We start from the raw sequence: 23,807 nt of genomic DNA on the forward strand, positions 1-23,807 counted from the left end.
TTGTTCTCCCATCCAAAATGAATAACTTCACATTTTCCCTCAATGTCCACTTGACTACTGACTTAAACTATCAATGTCTATCTTTCTGTAAACAGTTTGTAACTCTCTTGCAACTTGCTTTTCCACCTATTTTCATATTGTCAGTTCCTTCCTCCAAGTTATTCACGATGTGTCAATCAACTTTTGTACAAAATGTAGGTAGAAATTGTCTGTCGCGCCTCCAGTTTATTTCAGTCTCTCATTGATGGTAATATCCTTTAAACTTACAATTCATGCCTTTTGATTCTTAATTGTTGATGTAAAATTCATTATCTGGATTTCATTCCAGTTCTTTTAATGCTATTATTTGATTATCCCCTCAATATTTTTATGTGAAATACCAGAACAGTTTTGTATATCATGTCCCAAGTTAAGGAAGGTCAATTGCATTTAATGTCCATGGCCCAGACCTTCTAATTGGAAGGGCAGTCGCCAAACCAATGCATCTTGAAAGTGGTACGATGGGATACTTCGGATGTTCCAGCACACCAATCACCTGGGAGTTGTCCAAAAAAGTTAAGCTTCCAATGGGCCATTAAACTGCGTCCAGAACCCTTTGAAAATGTCCATAATTCTGGGCTCAATTAGGAGAGTTCTGACACACTCGTCTAAATAGTTACTCAGGAAAGGTGAGATAGATTAAGACCTGGTGTAACTCACAGATAGCCATAAAACTAATCACCCTCCCCATCTCACCCCAATGATCAGCACCACTAGTCTGATCTGAATCCGCTACCTCCCCTGACTTGACACCACCCACCCACTTACCTGCCCCCTATACCTTCAACCATTCACCTTGGCACCCTGTCCCCTCACCCACCTACTTACGTGCATGCCCACCCTCTTGCTCACTTAACTTTGCTCCGTAGCTTGTGGAATCCAGGAAAACAGCAGCTCCTGGTGTGGAAATGGGGTAATGGCTTAATCTCCAATACTGATCCTGCACTGCATTGGAAGAGCCCCAGCTCAGGAGCAATTATTGTTTCTCAAGAGGTCCAATTCTCAGAGGTCTGTGGCAGGTCCAGAAAAAAACAAAATGAGCAAGTAATTTGGCTGTGATTGTCAAAACCCCAGAAAATTCATCCATAAAAATTCCTGTGATATTTAGCTTCCTCTGTTTGAGTATACAATGCATTCCCTATTGAACCATTGGGATTATTTTATTTCAGTTGATTTTGGAAGTTTTGTTTAATTCCATCAAGTGTTGAAGTCAGGGTTCCATTGACCTAATGAAACATGCCAGGGCAACTTGTGACATCAGTAATTTAGGATGAGTGTACAATGACAAATCGACATATGTGTATTTAAACGGTACTAACACCTATTTTTACATTCCTCTAGTTAAAAGAGGAAGACTACATGGACCATCAGGTAAGATATTTATTTTCCCATATTCTGTGATAAATGTTGCATGATATTTAAATACAGTTATTTCCTGTTCCCTGGGTTCATTATGCTTTCACTAATACATCTGAGCAAATAGGCTGAATTTTATCTTGTTTTACAAAGAAAAGCCAAGACTGACAGTGGATCAGTTCCAGCAGGTTAAATGTGAACTTCATTTCCTGACCTAAGCCTTATTCCAATGCACGGTGGCTCAGTGGTTAGCACTGCTGCCTCACAGTGCCAGGGACCCAGGTTCAGTTCCAGCCTCGGGTGACTGTCTGTGTGGAGTTTGCACATTCTTCCCGTGTCAGCGTGCATTTCCTCTGTGTGCTCCAGTTTCCTCCCACAATCCAAGGATGTGCAGGTTAGCTGAATTAGCCATCCTAAATTGTCCACAGTGTTCAGGGATATGTAGGTTAGGTGCATTCATCAGGAGTAAACAGAGGTTAACAGGGTAGGGGAATGGGTCCGGGTGGGTTAGTCTTTGGAGGGTTGGTGAGGACTTGGGCTGAAGGACCTGTTTCCACACTATAGGGATTCTATGATTTCCAGCATTAATGAACACACTTCACAGAGTTAGGGGTTGCAGCTTTAAGTATGATAATGAGCCCACATGTCTAAGTGAAATGTAATTGCTGCCAGCTTCTCCCCAGCAGTGACTTTCAGGAGGTAAATGCTTTCTTAGGTACCTCCGAGATCCACATGCCTGATTGAGAGCCTCAATCTGCAATCAGGGCCATCTCACAATGACCTTTCCCCTGAGGCTTTCAACTCTACACCAACCCCAGTAGGCCCTGATCCCTTGTAACTCCCAGGCTTGGGTTTTCCCCACCACAGGTAACTCCCATAATCACTCACTACCGCTGCCTTTCTCAACCCCTGCGAGGACCTAGCCCACAGCTGTTAGTGATCGGCTACCTAGCCAATTGAAGGCCCAAACTAATCGGGCAGGCCTCAGGAGGGAAACTAAGCTGCAGAGACAGGCCGGGGAAACTAAAGTCATGAATGAATTCTGACTTTCCCTGATGACCAGGTTGATAAAACTTGTACCCAATATCTTGGGCACACTACAAACTTACAGAATGGTCTGCAAGAAGTAAGCCAAAAATTAATGAGTGGCTGAACAAGGAAAGAATTTTGTTTGTAATTTGAAATACCCTGACATGATCAGCTGTTGCAATTCACTCTGATTTTCTGTCTCCAACTCTGTGGCCAATAGGTATGATCTGACCATGTGGTGCTGGAAAGGCACAGCAGGTCAGGCAGCATTCAAGAAGCAAGAGAATTGATGTTTTGGGCATAGGCCCTTCATCAGGAATCCTGATGAAGGGCTTATGTCTGACACATCGATTCTCCTGCTCCTCAGATGCTGCCTGATCTGCTGTGCTTTTCCAACACAACGCTGTTGACTTTGATGTCCAGCATCTGCAGTCCTCACTTTCACCACGAATGATCTGAGGTAGTGGTTTGGCAGAAGCAGGCAAATAAACCACTTTTGTTGTGTTTTCTGTCACTACTAAACAGCCTGCTTTGTCTTTAATTCACTTGACCTCATTTCTTAGCTTCATTTTGACAGCTATCCATAATGGCACGGTGTTTGAGAAGTTTATAATTTAACTGGAATTAGTAAATATTAACAAGAAAACATTTGTTCTATTGAACAAGCTCTTATTAGCTGTACTGATAGCTTTTTGGACCATTTTGCTTGCATATGCAAAACACACACTCCCACCAGCCAATAAAAGGCTTTAGTTTAGGTATTACGTGCAAGATGACAGGCATAGGCAATATGTTGCTAGAGATTTATAATATATATGGTTTTGATATCTGCATAAACTGAGATTTAAGCTTCAATGTTTTTTACAACACTCCTAATCTGAATGTCACAACCAGGTGAGAGTGGCTAAAACAGTTCTGTCTTCTTAACACTTCTCAGTTGGCTGCAGCAAAGATTTCTTTTTGTCTTTTTAGCACACAGGTATACCTCACGTCAGTTAACCCATAGTCACCAGATCAGAATTAAGGAGCCAATTTTCAAGATTTTCTTGAGTGAAAGAAAAAAAATGTCTTTTACCTACTAATCCTGAGAAGAGAAAATAAAACACAACATCGAACAAACATAATCACAAGGAAAAAATTTTAAAAATAGGAAGGGTCTCTTATAATAAGATGATGAAGAATATGTTGTTTAAAAAGTTCTTTGAGTCCTTGTAATTGAAGATGAGCCTGAGACCATAGCTGTTTAGTTGCTATCTTGCATGCTCAGTAGTAGTGAAATTTGCAGAATCCTTGAGTTTCCATTGTATAGATATTTTTTCCAATTTGCTTTATCATCAGTGCTGACTTTTGAGATGCTAGGCGGAAAAACAGCGAGAGTGTTCTCCTCTTTGTTAGCAATTCACTTTCTTTTATCTCTTCCTGCTTGTTTGTCAGCAGCTGTTGAAATATGATTCATTTGTATATTCATGTGTTTAACTTCATTGTCTTCCCAAGCTGTATAGTTGCAGGTAACATTTTATGTCTAATATGTACGACATTTTATAAAAAGTGTAAATCAAAAGGAGATGTGAATTTCTTGATGCTTGACTCCATTGATGTGTTAGTGTCAGTGCTTTCAAATAAAATGGTGATTTTAGTTCAGACAATGTCATTTGGTCCTCACTTGAGGCAAGTTCAGGAAACCAGTCTGTGGCCAGAAGATTGCTGAAACCATTTTAGTTGCACATTTCTTTTTGAAGAAGCATTTTGGTCCATGAAGGTCTGATTCATTAAAAGTAGATGATGGAAGTTTAAAATTGATAGTCCACATTGTGCCACTATTGTTCGCAACATTTGGTTTGTATGACAGCCTGCGTGCTGAACAATAATTGTACCTTGTTGTTGATCTCGCTGGTTCAGTTTTAGTGTTTTGTGGTTTCTTGGACAACATAGGTATTGTAAGATTAATTTCTTGACTGAGCTGAAGTTATGTTATTATATTATGGAGTTTGACATGATATGACATTTGTATCCTCCTTCAGCGCGGCACTATTAAATGTGACTTAGTGTTGGTCTACTCAATTCTTGAGTTAAAAGTCATGAATTTGTTTTCTCTTGTAGTATTTAACATGCAATCTAACTTGACACTTCAATGCAGTATGAGTGCAGTGTGCATTCTCAGATGCCATTTTAAACTGAAGCTCAATCTCCATGAAATATCTCATACCATTGTTTGAAGAAGAGTATTGGAATGCCAGAAGTTAGCCATACTATGTTATAGCATGGGTTACACATTGTTCAGGAGCTGGAAGATAGAGAGGCAACATTATCTGATTGGCAGTAAGTAACTATTGATATACCCAAGAGATGTGTACTGATGTGTTTCTAGAGTTATATATGCCTATGATTTCAGATGACACTAAGACAAGAGAGACGGTGAGTCCTATGAGTAGGAAGAGAAGCTTATTAAGAAGCTTGGACGGATAACATGAGTGGGCAGAACCAATGTTATGATCCCAGCTGATGTTGTTACTATGCAAGTCAGATCCTAAACTGAAATCCAACTAGATAGATCAAATTTAGTTTTATTTTTATTTAACATGGTGATCTTTCACTGAAACACAAACAACCCTTTCTGCAGGTATGGTCCTAACAATACAACAGACTGTCAATCTGCAAAAAAAAATGGTAAATTAGAATAAACAAAACTATTTTATATATTGTAAATTTAAAGATTTGAATAGAATATCCTTTATTGTCACGTGTCCTCCATTGTTGAAGTACAGTGAAAAGCTATTACAATGTCTGTTTCTTATGGTGTCATCTTAGGTACAAGTGCTGAGTATAAATCTTGGATGCAAAAGAGAAATTAAAAGTAGTTGCAGTACTTTACAGAATTTAAAAAATAAGTTCACAATAAGACATTGTTAAAGGATTGACATTATAGTCAGATTAAAAAAAACTTTAAGTAAATGTTCCAGTGCAGCAGCTCAGTGCAGGGCCTCTGCACATGGTCTGACTGCCCGTGCCAGATCCCAGTCCAACAGCCAACCCTGCTCTGCTCGAAATCCCAGACCACTCTGTACCAACACTTCGCAGCTCCAAGGTAAGTTCCAGGACTGCCTTCTCTATCAGGATTTGCTGCCTGTGTGCTGGTCCAGGGCTCACTTCCCTTGTGCAGCTTTGGGGCGCCCTTCCCCCTGAGCTGCTCCGGGGCGCTCTTCCCCCTGAGCTGCTCCGGGGCGCTCTTCGCCCTGAGCTGCTTCGGGATGCACTGTCCTCGGGGTAAGAAAAGGTAAAGTGGAAAAGAAAAGCAGAGAAAGAAAAAAGGGTAAAAGCACACAGAGCAGACAATCTCTGGGCTCATGAGCCCAGCCACGACCCAGCTCCTCCACCACCATCTTGACTGGCTTAAACTCAAGTGTGAAAATACACAATAAACAACACTATTCTATCTGTTACATAAATCTCCTTTTATGGGGGGGGTCCCTGATTTATGAATGTGATCCCATACGGGGGTGTAATTTTAAAGACTCCACATATAAGCATTTCCTATACCTACGAGTAACTATTCTATATTGTCTTGCATTGTGTCTCGAATTGTGTAGAAATCGACTTGTGAGCACATTCAAGAATGGAACTTATTTGCAAACTGAGGATTGTCTATTCTCAAACATGAGAGAGGTGGCTAAGTGGCCTCACTTAACTGCTACTTTTAATTCCTGATCTTGGGAGTATGATAGTCTCTTCATTTTGTATTCACATCATTGAGCTGAGACTTTCTCAGCTTTGAATAGCCCATTCAGGGTTCTAACCAAATACTTCTGGTGCAGAACTTTCAAACTAAACTCCTTCCAATCACATAAAATATTTCGTAACTATTCTACACTATATCCTTTCTTCAGTAGAAACTGTTCTACACATCTAACTTCCTTCAGTAATGAGAACTTAAACCCAAAGACTTTTCAAGCTATAAATGTTTGCCTAAGCAAAACAAAACAACCCCATATCCTTCTAACTGAAAGCCTAATGTTCTTCAATGTTTATTCAGTCTGCTTGTAAAACTGTTCCAATACAAACAAGTTCCCAATCCTGCTGCAGGAAGTCCTCACATACTGGTTTGGTTCTTCTAAAGAAAAATACCATGGCACCAGAAGTACTGACAAGTTATCATTAAATTGCTTTCTACACAGAGACCACAGACCCCTATACCACTATTTTAAAACCCAACCTCTAAAATAATTGATATTAAAATGCACATAAGTAACACACCTTGTATCACACTCAAAAGAATAATATCTTAATGGTGCCTTTGTGAAATGCTCACTTAGAGAATGGTGCAGATATAGTGGGCTAAATGGCTACCTTCTGCACTATAACAGTTCTGTGATTCTATGAAAGATTAGGAGCTGTAGAGGATTAAATGGAGTAAATTTCCATGTAGGCAAATTGTTAGAAGTTTGTGCATGAGTACACACAGTATTCAAAAGAGCATGTAGAATCTTGACCTCAAGGGCATTAGAATTCTAAAATGGGGAAGAGATACTAAGTTGTGCTTCTCATGGAAAGAGTAGTGAAGTTCTGAAATCCTTTCTTCCAAAACGTGGTTAATGCTATATCAGTTGAAACTTGCAGGAATTGAATTGATAAATTTATGTTATGTAACATTTCAAGGATTTGGATCAATGGCAGGTAGATGAGGCTACCTACCACCCATGGTCGAATTGAATGTTAGAACAGATTTGAGGAGCTGAATTCCAATGGTATTCCTGTATCTGTTCATTAGCTTATATTGGAGACTAAACCAGATAAATGAACTTTGAGCCTCTATCACACACCATCTCAACACAAATCCATGTAACTTCTATCTTTACAATATTGCCTACCACCAGTTACATCTCATTGACCTGCTGCTACAATTCTCATTCGTATTTTTGCAACATCATCTAAGTTAATCTCCCCACAGGCTGCTTTGCACCATTCCTAAACTCCACCTTTTCAAACATCTTCTGTCCACATCCTATTGCTCAACAGGTCCTTGTCAAACATTGCTAGAAAATTAGATTTGTGGTAAGTTATTTTTCAAATGCAAACAAAGAATCTGATATTCTTTCTAATGTTGAGACTTTAACTCTTGGTTTTGTTTCTCCCAATCCTTAATTTTTGTGAGCCTTTGTAAATTCAATTTATTGCTATATGGTGGCATGGTGCCTCAGTGGTTAGCACTGCTGCCTCACAGCACCAGGGACCTGGGTTCAATTCCACTTCTGGGTGACTGTCTGTGTGGAGTTTCCACATTCTCCCTGTGTCTGTGTGGGTTTCCTCTGGATGCTCCAGATTCCTCCCACAGTCAAAGGATGTGTAGATTAGGTCGATTGGCCATGCTAAATTGCCCCATAGTGTCTAGCGATGTGTGGGCTGGGTGGGTTAGCCATGGGAAATGCAGGGTTGAGGTGAGGTGGGTCTGGATGGTATGTTCCTAGGTGTGGACTTGATGGGCTGAATGACCTGCTTTCACACTGTAGGGATTCTGTGATCACCCATCCACTTATCCTGATGACGGGCTCCTGCCTGAACTATCAATTTTCCCTCCTTGGATGCTGCCTGACCTGCTGTGCTTTTCCTGCCCCACTCTATTCTTGACTCTAATCTCCAGCATCTGCAGTCCTCACTTTCATCCACTCATTGTAATGAGTGAATATGACTGGGAGTCTGTGATCCATTGTGAGATATTTCCTGTGAGCATCATGCCTTACTTTGGATGTGGGTCTGTCAGTAACACTCAAGTGTTCAGCATTTCAATCTGCTTCAGCTTTTCAACATTTCTATCTTTGGAAATATTATTGTCACATTTCTTTATTTTGATTTCAATAAGGTATGAAGTAAAACTGTTAAGACTTTCTTTTTATATTTTTACTGATAAAACTTCGACGCTCAGTTTGTTTTGCAATGAAGTCTTTAAAGCTGGTCTATGAGCTCCCATTGATTTGAATAGGTTCAATGTTTAGCTGGTGGCATTTTGCCAAGTGCAGATGTGAATCTGCACTGTTCAGAGTATGACTAAATCTATTTGAAATATGCACTTGTGCCTTTGGGGAACAAATTAAATTATGCATTCAGCTTTTAATGGTCTGAGATACAGAAGCACAAGAACTCCAAAAATATCTTTTCAAATGGACTTGCCTGAAATCTGTAATAAATATATCAAATTGAAGCTGATTTGTACCTATACAGTTTACCTATTAGCATACTGTCTAGGTCAGCAAAAACCTAACAATGCACATTTATGCTTAATAATGTTATGGAAGGGCAAAATTTGGCACGTCAGGCTTGGAGGGCTGAAGGGCCTGTTCCTGTGCTGTATGGTTTATTGTTCTTTATTTAGAGTGTGAAATACTAATTAGTTGAATTAGTGAATGATGGTAATCTCACTGATATCTAAAACTGCTCCCAATTAAATGTGCAGTACACAAATGAAACCATATGTTCTATATCAGCCATTTTACTGTAATTACAAGCAAGAAAAACTAAAACATTGCAAAATACAAGTGATTTTAGTATTTCTTGTGGTAATTGTTGTACTATTAACAACCTTCTGTGAATTTGTACCTATGAAAAGCATTAGAAAATGGTGGGAGCAACAGATTCCTTTGTAACCAGATTATCCTTTGCAATATTTTGGGAAATCTGGATGATTCAAGTAGTAACAAATGTTGTGCTCTGTTGTGTTTTTTTTTAAATGGGTAAGTAATTTGAACCATTCAGTTGGATAACAGATGCACATAAAAATGTAGAATAAAGAGCAGGGGTAGACTAGGCAAAAGTGGGGACTGCAGATGCTGGGAATCAGAGTGGTGCTGGAAAAGCACAGCAGGTCAGGCAGCATCCGAGGAGCAGGAAAATCGATGTTTCGTGCAAAAGCCCTTCATCAGGAATAGGGCAGGAGTAGACTGTTCAAGCCTCTTCTGATCATTCTCCTCAGTACCCTGTTCCTGCTTTCACCCCTGTCCTTTGATCGCTAAGAACTGTATCTAACTTCTTCTGGAAAACATTCAATATTTTGGCTTCAAAATATCTGTATCAGAGAATTCCACAGGGTCGCCACTTTCTGAGTGAAGAACTTTTTCATCATCTCAATCTTAAATGGCCTACTTCATCCTTAGACTGTGCCCCAGGTCCTTAACTCCCCTGCTACCGAGAACATCTTTACTGTATCCACCCTGTCTGGTTCTGTTACAATTTTATAGGTCTCTGAGATCAACCCCATATTCATTTTGTACACTTTCATCTTTGAATTTCTGTTTTTTAAATTTCACTCGTGGAACGTGGATGTTACTCGCTGGGCCAGCATTTATCGCCTGTCCCTAGTTGCCCTTGAGAAGATGGTGGTGAGCTACCACCTTGAACCACTGCAGTCCATATGCTCCAGGTTGACCCACAATGCCATTAGGGAGGGAATTCCAGGATTTTGTTCCAATGACAATGAAAGAATGATGATATATTTCCAAGTCAAGATGGTGAGTGGCTGAGAGGGGAACATGCAGGCGATGGTGTTCCCAGTTATCTACTGGGAAAAAGTGAGGACTGCAGATGCTGGAGATCAGAGCTGTAAATGTGTTGCTGGAAAAGCGCAGCAGGTCAGGCAGCATCCAAGGAACAGGAGAATCAACGTTTCGGGCATGAGCCCGAAGAAGGGCTCATGTCCGAAACGTCGATTCTCCTGCTCCTTGGATGCTGCCTGACCTGCTGCGCTTTTCCAGCAACACATTTTCAGCCATGTATCTACTGCCCTTGTACTTCTGGATGGAAGTGGTCATGGCTTTGGAAGTTGCTGACTAAGGATCGTTGGTGAATTTTTGCAGTGTACGCTACTGCTACTGAGTGTCAGGTGGAGGAGGGAGGTGGTTTTGTCAATGTGGTGACAATCAAGTGGACTGCTTTCTTTTGGACGGTGTCAAGCTAATTGAGTGTTGTTTGAGATGCACCCGTCCAGGCAATTGGGGAGTGTTCCATGAGACTCGTGACTTGTGCATTGGAGATGATGGGAAGGTTTTGGGGAGTCAGGAGGTGAGTTTCTTGCCCAATATTTCTAGCCTCTGACCTATACTTGTAGCCATTATGTTTATAAGGTGAGTCCAGTTGAATTTCTGGTCAATGGTAACCCCCAGGATGATGATAGTGGGAAATTCAGTGATTGCAACAACATTGAATGTCAAGGGGTGGATGGTTAGATTGTTTCTTATTTGAGATGGTTATTGCCTAGCATTTGTGTGGCCGAATTGTTAATTACCACTTGTAAGCTGAAGCCTGGACATTGTCCAAATCCTGTTGCATTTGGTCATGGACTGTTTCAATACCTGAGGAGTTGTGAATGGTACTGAACATTACACAATCATTGGCAAACATCTCCACTTCTGACCTTCTGGAGGGAAGGTCATTGATGAAGCAGCTGAAGACGGTTGGCCTGATGACAGTACCCTTGAGGAGCTCCTGCAGAAATATCCTGGAGCTGGGATAACTGACTTCCAGTAACCACAACCATCTTCCTATCTGGCAGGTATGTCTCCAACCAATGGAGAGTTTGCCCCAATTTTCATTGATTCCACGTTTGCGAGGCTTCCTTGATGCCCTACTCAGTTGAATGTGACCTTGATGTCAAGAGCTGTCATTCTCACGTCACCTCTGGAATTCAATTCATTTGTCCATCTTTGAACGAAGGCTATAATATGATCAGGAGTTGAGTGACCTTGGCAGAACCCAAACTGGGCGTTACTGAGCAGGCTATTGCTGAGCAGACACTGCTTGATGACACTGTTGGTGACACCTTCTATCAATTAACTGATGATTGAGAGTAGACTAATGGGGCAATAACTGTCTGGATTGGATTTGTCCTGTTTTTTGTGTACAAAACATACCTGGGCAATTTTCCATTTTGTCGGGTAGATGCCAATGTTGTAACTGTACTGCAAAAGCTTGCCAAGGGGAACGGCAAGTAGTGCTGGAATGTTGTCAGAATCCATAATCTTTGCAGTACTCGGTGCTTCCACCCATTTTCTGATATCACGCGGAGTGAACCAAAGACTGGTATCTGTGATGCTGGGGACCACTGGAGGAGGTTACGATAGATCATCCATTTGGCATTTCTAGCTGAAGATTGCTATGAATGCTTCAGCTTTTTATCTTTTGCACTGATGTGTTGGACTCTTCCATTATTGAAGATGGCGATATTTATGGAGCCATCTCCTCCAATGAGTTGTTTAATTCACAATTCACAACTGGATGTGGTAGTACTGCAATGCTTAGATCTGATCCATTGGTTGTGGGATTGCTTAGTGCTATTTGTCACTTGCTGCTTATGCTGTTTGGTACATAAACAATCTGGTTTGGTTGACACTTCATCTTCAGATGTGCTTGATGCTGCTCCTGGTATGCCCTCCTGCACTCTCCATTGAACCAGGGGTGATCCCCTGGCTTGATGGTAATGGCTGAGTGGGCAATATGTCAGGCCATGAGGTTATAAATTGTGCTGGAGTAAATTCTGCTGCTGTTGTTGGCCCACAGCACCTCATGGATGCCCAGTTTTGAGTTGCTAGACCAGTTTGAGGTCTGTCCCATTTAGCATTTTGATAGTTCCACACAACATGATGGAGGATATTCTCAATGTGAAGGCTGGACTTTGTCTCCACAAGGACCTTGCGATGGTCACTCTTATTGATGCTGTCATGGGCGGATGCATCTGCAGCCAGCAGATTGTGAAGGATGAGGTCAAATATGTTTTTCCCTCTTGTTGGTTCCCTCACCATCTGCTGCAGACTCAGTCTAGCAGCTATGTCCTTTATGGCCCGATCAGCTTGATCAGTAGAGCTGCTGCTGAGCCACTCGTAAGTGCTGGGCATTGAAATCCCCCACCAAGAGTACACTTTGCACCCTTGCCAGTCTCCGTGCTTCCTCCAAGTGTTGCTCAACATGGAGGAATACTGATTCATCAGCTGAAGGAGGACAGTGCATGGTAATCAATGGGAGGTTTTCTTGCCCCATGTTTAACCTGAAGCCATGAGACTTCATGGGATCCAGAGTCAATGTTGAAAATTCCCAGGGTAACTCCTTCCTGACTGTTTGCCACTGAACTGGGCCTGGATGGGACAGGACATATCCAGGGATGATGGTGGTGTCTGGGACATTCTGAGAGATATAATTTCATGAATTTGACTGTCAGACTGTTGCTTGACTAGTCCGTGAGACATAGAGACATAGAGATGCAGTACAGAAACCGACCTTTGATCCTCAACATCTCCCTCAACTTTAGTACTAGCCCTTAAATGTTGCTAAGTAGGGTCGACAGGGCTGTATTAATGTAGATCATGTTCAGGTAACCCGTAATAACTTGTTGCAATGCAATAAATGCATTAAAGTCAATAAATACAAAATACATTTACTCAACAATTCACTCTTAAATCAGAAAGGTAGATATATAAATCCATGTTAGATCACTGTGGGATTGATGGAACCTACATGCAATAATAAATAGAACAATCCCCAAGTTCCCAGGCTTGAGAAGACACCTCTGTCACTTGATTTGGAAGAGGGTGAGGAAACTTGATTCTGCCACGTTCCTGTTCCTTACGTTGTGAAATTCGAAAAGAGGGCATGAGGGCTGGGGATTGATGTGACGAGTTCACGTTGGTCTCCCTCCTCCCATGTTGATGTTGGGATAGATGACCCAGTGCTTGCCAGAATACTTAGAGTTCAGGGCGGCACGGTGGCTCAGTGGTTACCACTGCTGCGTCACAGCATTAAGGATCAAGTTTGATTACAGTCTCGGGTGACTGTCTGTGTGCATGTTTTCAGTGTGGGTTTCCTTTTTTGTATTCCCACAGTCTGAATATGTGCAGGTTAGGTGGATTGCCCATGCTAAATGCAGGGTTATAAGGAGTGGGTGGGTGCTGGTCTGCGAGGGGCGGTGCAGACCCAATGGACTGAATGTTCTCTTTCTGCACTGCAAGGATTCAGCTGAGAACATGTTTGACTTACTGCGGCCTGAAGATGGGGGTAGAACGAAGCAAGAATGCCAGATGGCCAGAAGGAGGAGAATCTCACGATCCAAACAGGAGAGACCGTGTTAGCATGGAATTGTAATCTGGGGAGAAATAGATCCCAGCAGTAGTGATGTCTTAAGCAGGATCGTTGTTATATGCGGTACAGACCAGGGATGAACTGGTCTGGAGGAGATCTCCAGACCAGTTAGTCGTTCACAACTCACCAATGGTGGGGCTGTCCCTCAGGATATCGAGCTGGTTCAGATGGGACCATTAGGGCCAACTGAGTCAGGGAGGAGGCAACAGCAGCATCGCAGGGGAACGACAGCCAGTCCGAGAGGAACGTTCCTGCAGAATAACAGGAGCTGCTGAAAGCCCGGAAGACCACAGCAGAGAAAGCTTCCTGAGATGAGGAGACAATCCTGGAGGATTCATTAACTCTCCTGAGAGACTGATCATGTCATTGTACACGGTGGAATGGGCGTTTTTATCTTTCCATGCTCCTTTTTGTAAATATTCCTGACGATGAATATAGATTACAATGCCTGTAAAGTAGTTTAATTGGTGGATGTGTATGTGTTAATAGGGGAGCATTGAAATAAAGGGGGAGGGGAGGTTATGTGTGTAGTTGGATGTGTGTTGTCCCTTTGAGAGCAGGTCAGGTGACCCAAAGTGGGGAGCTAGGGGAGGCAGTCTAAGACTGTGGGGGAGCTGAGGGACCGACAATAAAGTATTCCCTCTTCAGGTTTACCTTTCTCTCTAACTCGTGTTCTATTTATGGTTCCAGTGATCCACAAACGTACCACTCCTGCCAGCATTGCATACTGGTGATAGTGAGACTTGCTGTTGGCAATTGATTACTGATAGGAAAACAGCTGCTACTGATGGGAAGCTAGGAGAGCGAGATTTTTCAGGAATAATTTTCACAATGCTTCTTCAGTAGATTTCACATTTTTGCAGTGTTATAAACTCAAACATGTGGAGAATAGGATTTGCTGCCACCCAGTGGCCAAAAAATGCACACTTGAATGAAGATCTACCATTGGAACTTCCAAAAAATCAAATAAATGGTTAAGAAATCTACTTGGTTGTGCGAAATTCATTTGTCTTCATTCTTGATGCTTTTCTGTTACATGGTGAGCAATGATAGCATCTGGATGAACAATTCTATAGCAGTGGCATAGCTGTCCATTCAATGAGAAAGGCACAATTGACTTGAGTGGTGGTAAATCCCATTCGGCTTAATTGAGTAGCTCATCTTGAATGGAGCAGAATTTATTTTCTTATAGTTAACTGTCCTAATTGTTAAAGCACAGATCATTTCATATTAGACTTGGCTTGTGTGGCATATCTGAATCATCATGGCCTGTGTGGATTTCAGACCAAATAAAACCTTACTTTCTGGGCAAAATAATATAATCTGAAAGGCAGAACTGATAACCATTGTTTCTGAAATTTCATTTCAAAACATTGAAACATAGAAATTAAATTGAGCAGTAATTCTTTTAAGGACTGTTGAATAATTTAAAAACAATATTGTGATTGATCTCATGATTATAATTGTAAGTATTGGATTTAAATGCAATTAAAGACAATTACTGCATCCATTTCAAGTTTGCTTTGCTTTGTTTTCAGTGCCTATGTTGAAAGGAGCAGTGAAGTTCCCTCTCTCTCTGGCCATTATTTTGCTTTCAGACAGCAATCACTGAAATGATTATGTGGTCATTAACTTCTTATTGACTGGGTACACTTGCCTGCTGAGTTTTCAACAATACTAGCAGTGACTACACTTCAAAAGCACTGAATTGCCTGTAAATCATTTTCAGAACTTTGACAATTATGAAAGATGCTATGTAAATGCAAATTCTTTACAGTATTGTCTTCATCAGTAAGCAGCTAGGCATTAGAACTTTCAGAAACAAAAACTGAAATTGCTGGAGAATCTTGGCAGGTCTGGTAGCATCTGTCGAGGCAAAGCAGAGTTAATGTTCTGAATCTCGTGACCCTTCATTAGAACTGAGAGTACCTAGGGAAAGGCGATATATATGCTGAGGAGTGGAAAGAGGAGTGAGCAGATTGGCAGAGGTTGAGCCCAGAGAGAGAGAGAATGACAGGTTGGTAAACAAAGGGACAGGTGACGAATCGGTGAAAGTGGGTTGGCTGTGCTGAAAGCGACTCAAGTCACGACAAGACCTCGATTGTGGAGGTGGATAAAGGGCATTTTCTTTCCTCATTTCAATTCCTTGTCTCTTATATTTATGATTCCGCTGAAACTTTACATCAGTTTCAAGATTGCTAGTTCGCAGGCACCAGCCACCTCCTTGTTCACCATGAATATGCAATGCCTTTACACCCTCACCCCCACATCAGGATGGTCTATATCCTTCCCAGAAAGAAGGCCAGCACTATCTTCACCCTCCTGTGTCTGCATGAGCTTGTCCTCACTTCAAACGGCTTCTCCTTTAATTCCTCTCATTCTCTTCAGATCAAAACTGTGGCCATGTGTCACCATATGCCTGTCTCTTTGTGGGGTACGTGGACCATTCCTGGTTCCAGTTCTGCTCTGGTATCTCCCACAACTCTTTTTTTTTCTCTCTGGTATATCGATGACCTCATCGGTGTTTCTCCCCTATCTCATTCAGAATTGGAAAAATCCATCACTTTTTTTTGTTTCCAATTTCCACCACACTGTCATTCACTTCCTCCTTTTCCTTTCTCAATTTCTCTGTTTCCATTTCTGGAGATAGGCTAGCCACCGATAATTCCCCACAAACCCATCAACTCCCACAGATACCCGGACTGTGCATCCTCATATCCTGTGTCCTGTAAAGACACCATCCCATTCTCCCAGTATTTCTATCTCCAACACATCTGTTCTGATGGTTCCACCTTCTGAAATGTCCACCTTTTCCTTCAGACGAAGGTTCCCCTGCACTGCGGCTGACAGGACTGTTAACTGTGCCCAGCATATTTCCTGCACTAGGAAGATGAAAACTGAAAAATGTGTTGCTGGAAAAGCGCAGCAGGTCAGGCAGCATCAATGGAGCAGGAGAATCAACGTTTCGGGCATAAGCCCTTCTTCAGGAATGAGGAAGGTGTGCCAAGCAGGCTAAGATAAAAGGTAGGGAGGAGGAATTTGGGGGAGGGGCATTAGGAATGCGATAGGTGGAAGGAGGTTAAGGTGAGGGTGATAGGCCAGAGAGGGGGTGGGGGTGGGGTGGGTAAGTCCGAGGGTTGGCACTGAGATAAGGTGGGGGGAGGGGAAATGAGGAAGCTGGAGAAATCTACATTCATCCCGTGTGGTTGGAGGGTTCCGAGGCAGAAGATGAGGTGCTCTTCCTCCAGGCGTCATGTTGCCATGGTCTGGTGATGGAGGAGGCCAAGGACCTGCATGTCCTGGGCAGAGTGGGAGGGGGAGTTAAAGTGTTCCGCCATGGGACGGTTGGGTTGGTTGGTGCGGGTGTCCCAGAGGTGTTCTCTGAAACATTCTGCAAGTAAGCGGCCTGTCTCGCCAATGTAGAGGAGGCCACATCGGGTGCAGCGGATACAATAAATGATGTGTGTGGTGGTGCAGGTGAACTTGTGACGGATATGGAAGGATCCCTTGGGGCCTTGGAGAGAAGTGAGGGGGGAGGTGTGGGTGCAAGTTTTGCATTTCTTGCGGTTGCAGAGGAAGGTGCCGGGAGTGGAGGTTGGGTTGGTGGGGGGTGTGGACCTGACGAGGGAGTCGCGGAGGGAGTGGTCTTTCCGGAACGCTGTTAGGGGAGGGGAGGGAAATATATCCTTGGTGGTGGGGTCTGTTTGGAGGTGGCGGAAATGACGAAGGATGATATAATGTATCTGGGGGTAGGTGAGGACCAGTGGGGTTCTGTCCTGGTGGTGATTGGAGGGGCGGGGCTCAAGGGCGGAGAAGCGGGAAGTGGAGGAGATGCAGTGGAGAGCATCGTCAACCACGTCTGAGGGGAAATTGCGGTCTTTGAAGAAGGAGGCCATCTGGGTTGTTCGATATTGGAATTGGTCCTCCTGGGAGCAGATGCAGCAGAGGCAAAGGAATTGGGAATATGGGATGTCGTTTTTACAGGGGACAGGGTGGGAGTCAGGGGAGGGAGGAGTCTGAGACAGTCCAGGTAAATTAGAGGTCGGGGTGGAAGGTGTTAGTAAAGTGGATGAACTGTTCAACCTCCTCGTGGGAGCACGAGGTAGTGCCGATACAGTCATCGATGTAGTGGAGGAAAAGGTCAGGGGTGGTGCCAGTGTAGCTGCCAGTGTAGCTTCCTCATTCCTGAAGAAGGGCTTATGCCCGAAGCATCGATTCTCCTGCTCCTTGGCTGCTGCCTGACCTGCTGCGCTTTTCCAGCAACACATTTTTCAGCTCCGATCTCCAGCATCTGCAGTCCTCACTTTCTCCTAGGAAGATGAAATACAGGTCACGAGACCACTTTATGGAGCACCTATGTTCACTCTGTAAAGGTGACCCCGAGCTTCCAGTTTCCAGTTGTCTGCCATTTTAACACTCTGGCCATCAGCTCTGTCTCAGGCCTGGTGCAGTGCTTGAGTGAGGCCCAGCCTAAGTTGGAAGAACAGCACCTCATTTTCCACTTGGGGACTCTACAGCCTTCAGGACCCATTATTGAGTTCAATTTCAGAATCTGAACACCATCTTCTCTATCCTTTACTCCCCTGCACCACGCTCCCTGACTATGACATGGGCTGCTTTTATCACAGCTAACTCATTTGCATTTACTTATCAAATTCTCATTCTCTTTGGCTCACCATTATCCATCCCATTTGTGTGTCTCTCTCTGTCCCTGTCTCTCTCTCTCTCTCTCTCTCTCTCTGTCTGGCTCCATCTCCACCTATCCACTCACTCCTTCTCCCACCACCCCCCCCCACTTCTCCTCCCCCAGTCCCTGTCTTCAGCATATGTACCAGCCTTTCCTAGTTACTGTCAGTTCTGAGGAAGGGTCACTGGACTTGAAACACTGACTCTGCCTTCTCTCTGCAGAAGCTGCCAGACCTGCTGAATTTCTCCTGCAATTTCTGTTTTCATTTAAGATTTCCAGCATTTGCAGATTTTGTAAAGCAGAAGTGTCGGCTTTCCTTTCCGTTTCTGTGTTCTGCTAGTATGTTTAACGAGGAAATGTTGCTCAGTTTTAAATGAAATGTTTACCTTTTCTCAGTTTGTGCCCGATTTAATTTCTCCCTCAATTGTTGCAGTTGAATAACTTTTGCTTGCCTTTATTCTTTAAGCACCCTGCTCCTGTGCTGAAGTAGGAGAGGAGCAGGTTTTTCTTCAAAGGTAATGTTTATTGGCTAAAAGTGAAATCCATGGCTCTCAAAAACTCGTATTCTGAAACTGAACAACTTGGTAATGTCAAGGACAATCTTTAATGTGGTGTTTTGCCTGAAATGTCAGGTCTATTGATAAAATCTATCCCCATCAGCTTCCCCAATGCCTGGATCTGTAAACCTAGCTGCATCATCTGCATACTTACTAAGATGGCCTTTCTAGCTGACCTCCAACATGGTGCGTCCTCTTCCTCTCTGATTTGATGCACCAGCCAATAAGGGCAAGTAACACATTGATAATACGTATTTCACGAAACCATAATATGTGGATAGAAATCCAGTAGAAGCAACATTTCCTCTTTAAACATGCTAGTATGTGCTGTTCTTTTAGTATTGATCACAAACATTTGCACTTTTCGTAAAACAAAAAAAAATCCAAAGAACTGCAGATGCTGGAAATCAGAAACACCGAGAAATTACTGGGAAAACTCAGCAGGTCTGGCAGCGTTTGTAGAGAGAAAGCAGGGTTAACGTTTCTGGTATGGAAAAGTGCACAGGTTTTCTAAAGTGTTCACTTTCTAAAATATGCGCAAGAATACTCACAAAGTATATACGTCAGAGCTCCACTGTTAAGTTAATTGCTGCATTATGAATATGGAGAGGCAATGGCTTAGTGGTATTGTTGCTAGACTGTTAATCCAGAGACCCATGTAATGTTCTGGGGGCCTATGTTCGAATCCCGACACAGCAGATGGTGGAATTTGAATTCAATATACACAAAAAAAAACTGATGACCATGAAGCTATTGTCAATTGTCAGAAAAACCCATTTGGTTCACAAATGTTCTTTAGGGAAGGAAATTGCCATCCTTCCCTGGTCTGGCCTACATGTAACTCTTAACTTCCCTCTGAGCAAATCAGGACAAGCAATAAATGTTCACTTCATCAAATGCCATTTGGCAACATAAGTAGCATCTCAGGTGCAGGCGAAGTTATAAAATTATTGCGAGTTCAATAAAGGAATGTAGATGTGATGGAAAATCTGTGAACTTACGTTTCTTAGGAGTACAGTTGCTCTTCCTCCATGCCTTTGCTGCATTGCCATGTGCAGTATTAAATGGAGTTCATAATTCATTTAATATTGCAGCCTTTCCTGAAACTGAGTGCAAATCTCTAAATTCCTCGCAGTCCTATCATTCAAATTCTTAATCTTGTTTTCAATGCCTACAAGGCCTTGCCTTTCACTACCAATTCAATCTCCTAGAGCCTGCAATCCTCCATGATAACTACAGTCTTCCAATTCTGGCCTCTTGAGGATCCTCAGTTTTAATGGCTGCACCATTGGAACGCTACCTTGGGTTACTTCGACCCTAGGATCTTCAATACCTTCCCTAAACCTCCCACCCTCTCTACCTCTCATTCTTCTTTTAAGATACCCCTTCAAACCTACGATTTGGACCAAATATATCACTATGTTCAAGGTGCTACGTAAGTGAGTTGTTACTGATTAAAGAAAGGGCTGTTTAGCACAGCAGACGCAGTAACTGTATGCATTGGGCGGCATGGTGGTACAGTGGTTAGCGCTGCTGCCTCACAGCACCAGAGACCCGGGTTCAATTCCCGCCTCGGGTGACTCTCTGTGTGGTGTTTGCACATTCTCCCCTTGTCTGCGTGGGTTTCTTCCGGGTGCTCCAGTTTCCTCCTATAATCCAAAAATGTGCAGGTTAGGTGAATTGGCCAGGCTAAATTGCCCGTAGTGTTAGGTGAAGGGGTAAATGTAGGGGAATGGGTCTGGGTGAGTTCCGCTTTGGCAGGTCTGTGTGGACTTGTTGGGCCGAAGGGCCTGTTTCCACATTGTAAGTAATCTAATCTAATCTAATTTCTAACCCTATTTGATATATTTTGACTCAAAGGCAAAATGTAATAAAATTCACATTAACTGACATCCCAACAACTGGAATCCCTGATACCCCACAATCCTTTCTGTCCATGGGTGCCTCTGTCATTGTCTAAAACACAGATTGTTGTCATCCTGAAGTGATGGTAAAGGAATTGGCACAAGATTGAAGTGCTTTTCCTGCTGCGTTTTCAGTGAAAAAAATCACAAATGGGGAGATTCTAAATCACTACAAATTGCCGTATGTATCAAGTCAGCTCTTCAGTCAATTCCAACTATTAACCAAGAATTTCAATTAGTTAACTTGCATTTTTGAGTTACATTTTACAATTCTGAGGAAGGGTCACTCGATCCAAAACATTAACTCTGATTTCTCTCCACAGACGCTGCCAGACCTGCTGACCTTTTCCAGCAATTTCTGTTTGTGTTTCTGACTTCCAGCATCCTCTATTCTTTCAGGTTTATAACTTACATTTTTGCTTTATTGGCACCACTCAATCCTGGTGTGTGCTGGTGTAGATAAGCAATGCACATTGTGCAGTAAAACGTGAGATCAGAAAAAAAAATGATTAGGTCAGTCAACATCTGAGGAGTGGAAACAGATAAAAGACTGTTGACCTGAAATATTAACTCTGATCTTTTGTCCATACCTCACCCCTTCACAACAGGAATCTCTGACTCTTAAGAGGGCATGACTGGTTTTGTTACTTCCTTATTTTTATCTTTACGAACACCGCAGGAGGTTTGATTGTACATTTTTAACATTTGATTTAATCTAGAATAATTTTACAATGTAGTGCAACTAATATTTTTTTCATTTTACAGACAAATTTAATACTTATGTGGTTCTGAAGGTTCAAAATTTGAGAAGCACTACAGTGACCAGGCGAGGAAATGAACCCTGCTGGGAACAAGATTACATGTTGTAAGTTGAAAATGTTTTTTTTGTTCTAGTGTACCTGATCACACCAGTATGGAGCATCCAGGTGCAGGCTGCAGTTACACCACATTGATAGGTTCAGGTGGTCAGCTTGAACATAGTTGGCAAGAGTCAAGTGCTGGAAAAGCACAGCAGGTCAGGCAGGAGCAGGAGAGTCTACGTTTTGGGCACACGCCCTTCATCAGGAAGTATACGCCCGAATCTTATGCCCGAAACATCGATTTTACTGCTCATCAGATGCTGCCTGATCTGCTGTGTTTTTCCAGCACCACACTCTCGACTCTGATCTCCAGCACCTGCAGTCCTCGCTATCTCCTCTCAGAGTCAAGTGATGTCATGTGCCGTCACTTGTGTTGCTTCTGCTCGACGTTGTTGAACATATCCGTGCTTCTATCCATCACAGACTTCCTTTTGAAGCCAGTTTGTGACAATTGTGGCAATCTTTGCTTGTCTGTTAGCTGGAAAGAATGAATAATCAGTTTGATGGAGTGGCAAGAGCATCCTGCAATTTGTTTTTAACAATCCGACCCCTCAGGTTGCAACTTTTATATGGGACTCGGTGGTATGAGACATCCTCCTTGATAATCTCTCTCTCTGCATTGGATTACTGTACGTGGGAATTGGATTAGAACCAGATTTGTGAGTTAACATGCCGTCGTTACAATGACCTACACTTGAATGTGGTGTTAAGACTGTAGCCTGAGGATATAAAAATGAACAAGTTGTTTACAGCAGGTTTTGAAAATGCTGTACAACACATTTTTATTTGAGTGCTGGGCAGGGGATGGACTAGTATACATTTTAGAAGCGCATATGGGGTAAAATCCCAAAATGTTTCTCCCAAGCTTCCATCATAATTTCAATACAATCTGAGAGACTTTGGGGAAAATAATATGTTTTTGTGGGAAAAAAGATCTGCCCCCTCTCCCCACCCACAGCATGGCCACATAAAAAGCACAGAAACTGGCCTGCCAAACACAGGGATTAAGCCTGCCAACATATACACCACAAAAGACAATGCCTCAGTCTCGGCCAAACAGGATAACAAAGAAACCAGACATGGCCAAGCTACTCCCAGTCCAGAGAATACACTTCTCAAACAGCCTTCACAGTAAAGCTTCCAGCTCCGATCAGCACTGTGTCCCAATACCTTAAGGGCAGGCTCGCTTCCCGTTGAAACCAATACCGTACAAACAAAGAGGGACCCCGGAAGACTTCGCTCGTGGGAGAAACGCAATGGACACACCTGAATGCCAGGAAAAGGGGCATTTACACATAGTCGCGCGGATGGGAAATACAATGAAAAATCCTCTAGAAGAGCATTCTGGCCATTTGTGCAGGGAATCAGTTCTGTCCTGATGAAGGGCTTTGCCCGAAACATCGATTTTCGGATGCTGCCTGACCTGCTGTGCTTTTCCAGCACCATTCTAATCTTGGCTCTAATCTCCAGCATCTGTAGTGCTCACTTCTGCCCTCTGGTCAATTTCTCTTCCACAATATCGCTTTGTTTAATAATCCTCTTATCAATTTCACCATGATCCTTGTTTATGGTCTCTGATCCATTCGGCTGATTTTTTTCCCGAGAGTTTTCTTGGTAATTGCAGCTTGCAACTGCATGCTGATTTCGTTGTTTATTTTATGGCAGGCCTTGGGTCTCACCATCGAGTTGATTCAAGATTTTAATTATCCAACCATGTTGAAACAGAAAGTGCTGTAGGAACTCAGTGGGTTTGGCAGCATCTGTGGAGACAGAAACCAAGATAAGGTTTTGAATCAAAATGAATCTCCATGAGAATGCTGCCAGACCTGCTGGGATTCTCCGGTGTTTGCTGTTTTAGTTTCTGATCCCCAGCAATCCTGCAGGATTTTGGTTTCGATTAAATACAGTATCTGTGATCATAACAACCCAGAGAGTCTTACAAACCCCACTTGTGGTGGTATCGCTGCAGATAGAGAGCCAACCATCAGTCACTATGTGTGACTGCAGACTTGTCCTGGCTGTGTGACTGGTGCTGTGTTTACTGGGCCACAGGATGCATGTGTTGGCATGACAACAGTGGAAAATCCAGTGGAAAGTCGGTAGTTGCCAGAATTGTGGACATTAGCCTGCTATTATTGTGGTCCTCTGATTCTAGCCTGTTGAGCATTCCCAAGTTTAATTGCTGTTGTATTAGGAAGCCATTTCTTCAGTTGCCTATGGCCTAAACTCTGGAATATCCTCAACATACATGTTTGCCTATCTC

The 23,807-nt window shown here is 42.8% G+C and overlaps 1 protein-coding gene across 1 annotated transcript in view; it reads left to right on the plus strand.

The window, feature by feature from the left end:
• Positions 1-23,807, plus strand: part of LOC140468888 (protein unc-13 homolog C-like) — a 587,121-nt gene that overhangs the window by 40,374 nt on the left and 522,940 nt on the right. The window contains exons 2-3 of the mRNA XM_072564959.1: positions 1,381-1,410; positions 21,450-21,549. Of these exons, the coding sequence (XP_072421060.1) occupies positions 1,381-1,410; positions 21,450-21,549 (130 nt within the window). The remainder of the gene's footprint in view (positions 1-1,380; positions 1,411-21,449; positions 21,550-23,807) is intronic.

This window comes from Chiloscyllium punctatum, chromosome 48, assembly GCF_047496795.1.
Source record: "Chiloscyllium punctatum isolate Juve2018m chromosome 48, sChiPun1.3, whole genome shotgun sequence".
In the NCBI taxonomy this organism is placed as follows: Eukaryota; Metazoa; Chordata; class Chondrichthyes; order Orectolobiformes; family Hemiscylliidae; genus Chiloscyllium; species Chiloscyllium punctatum.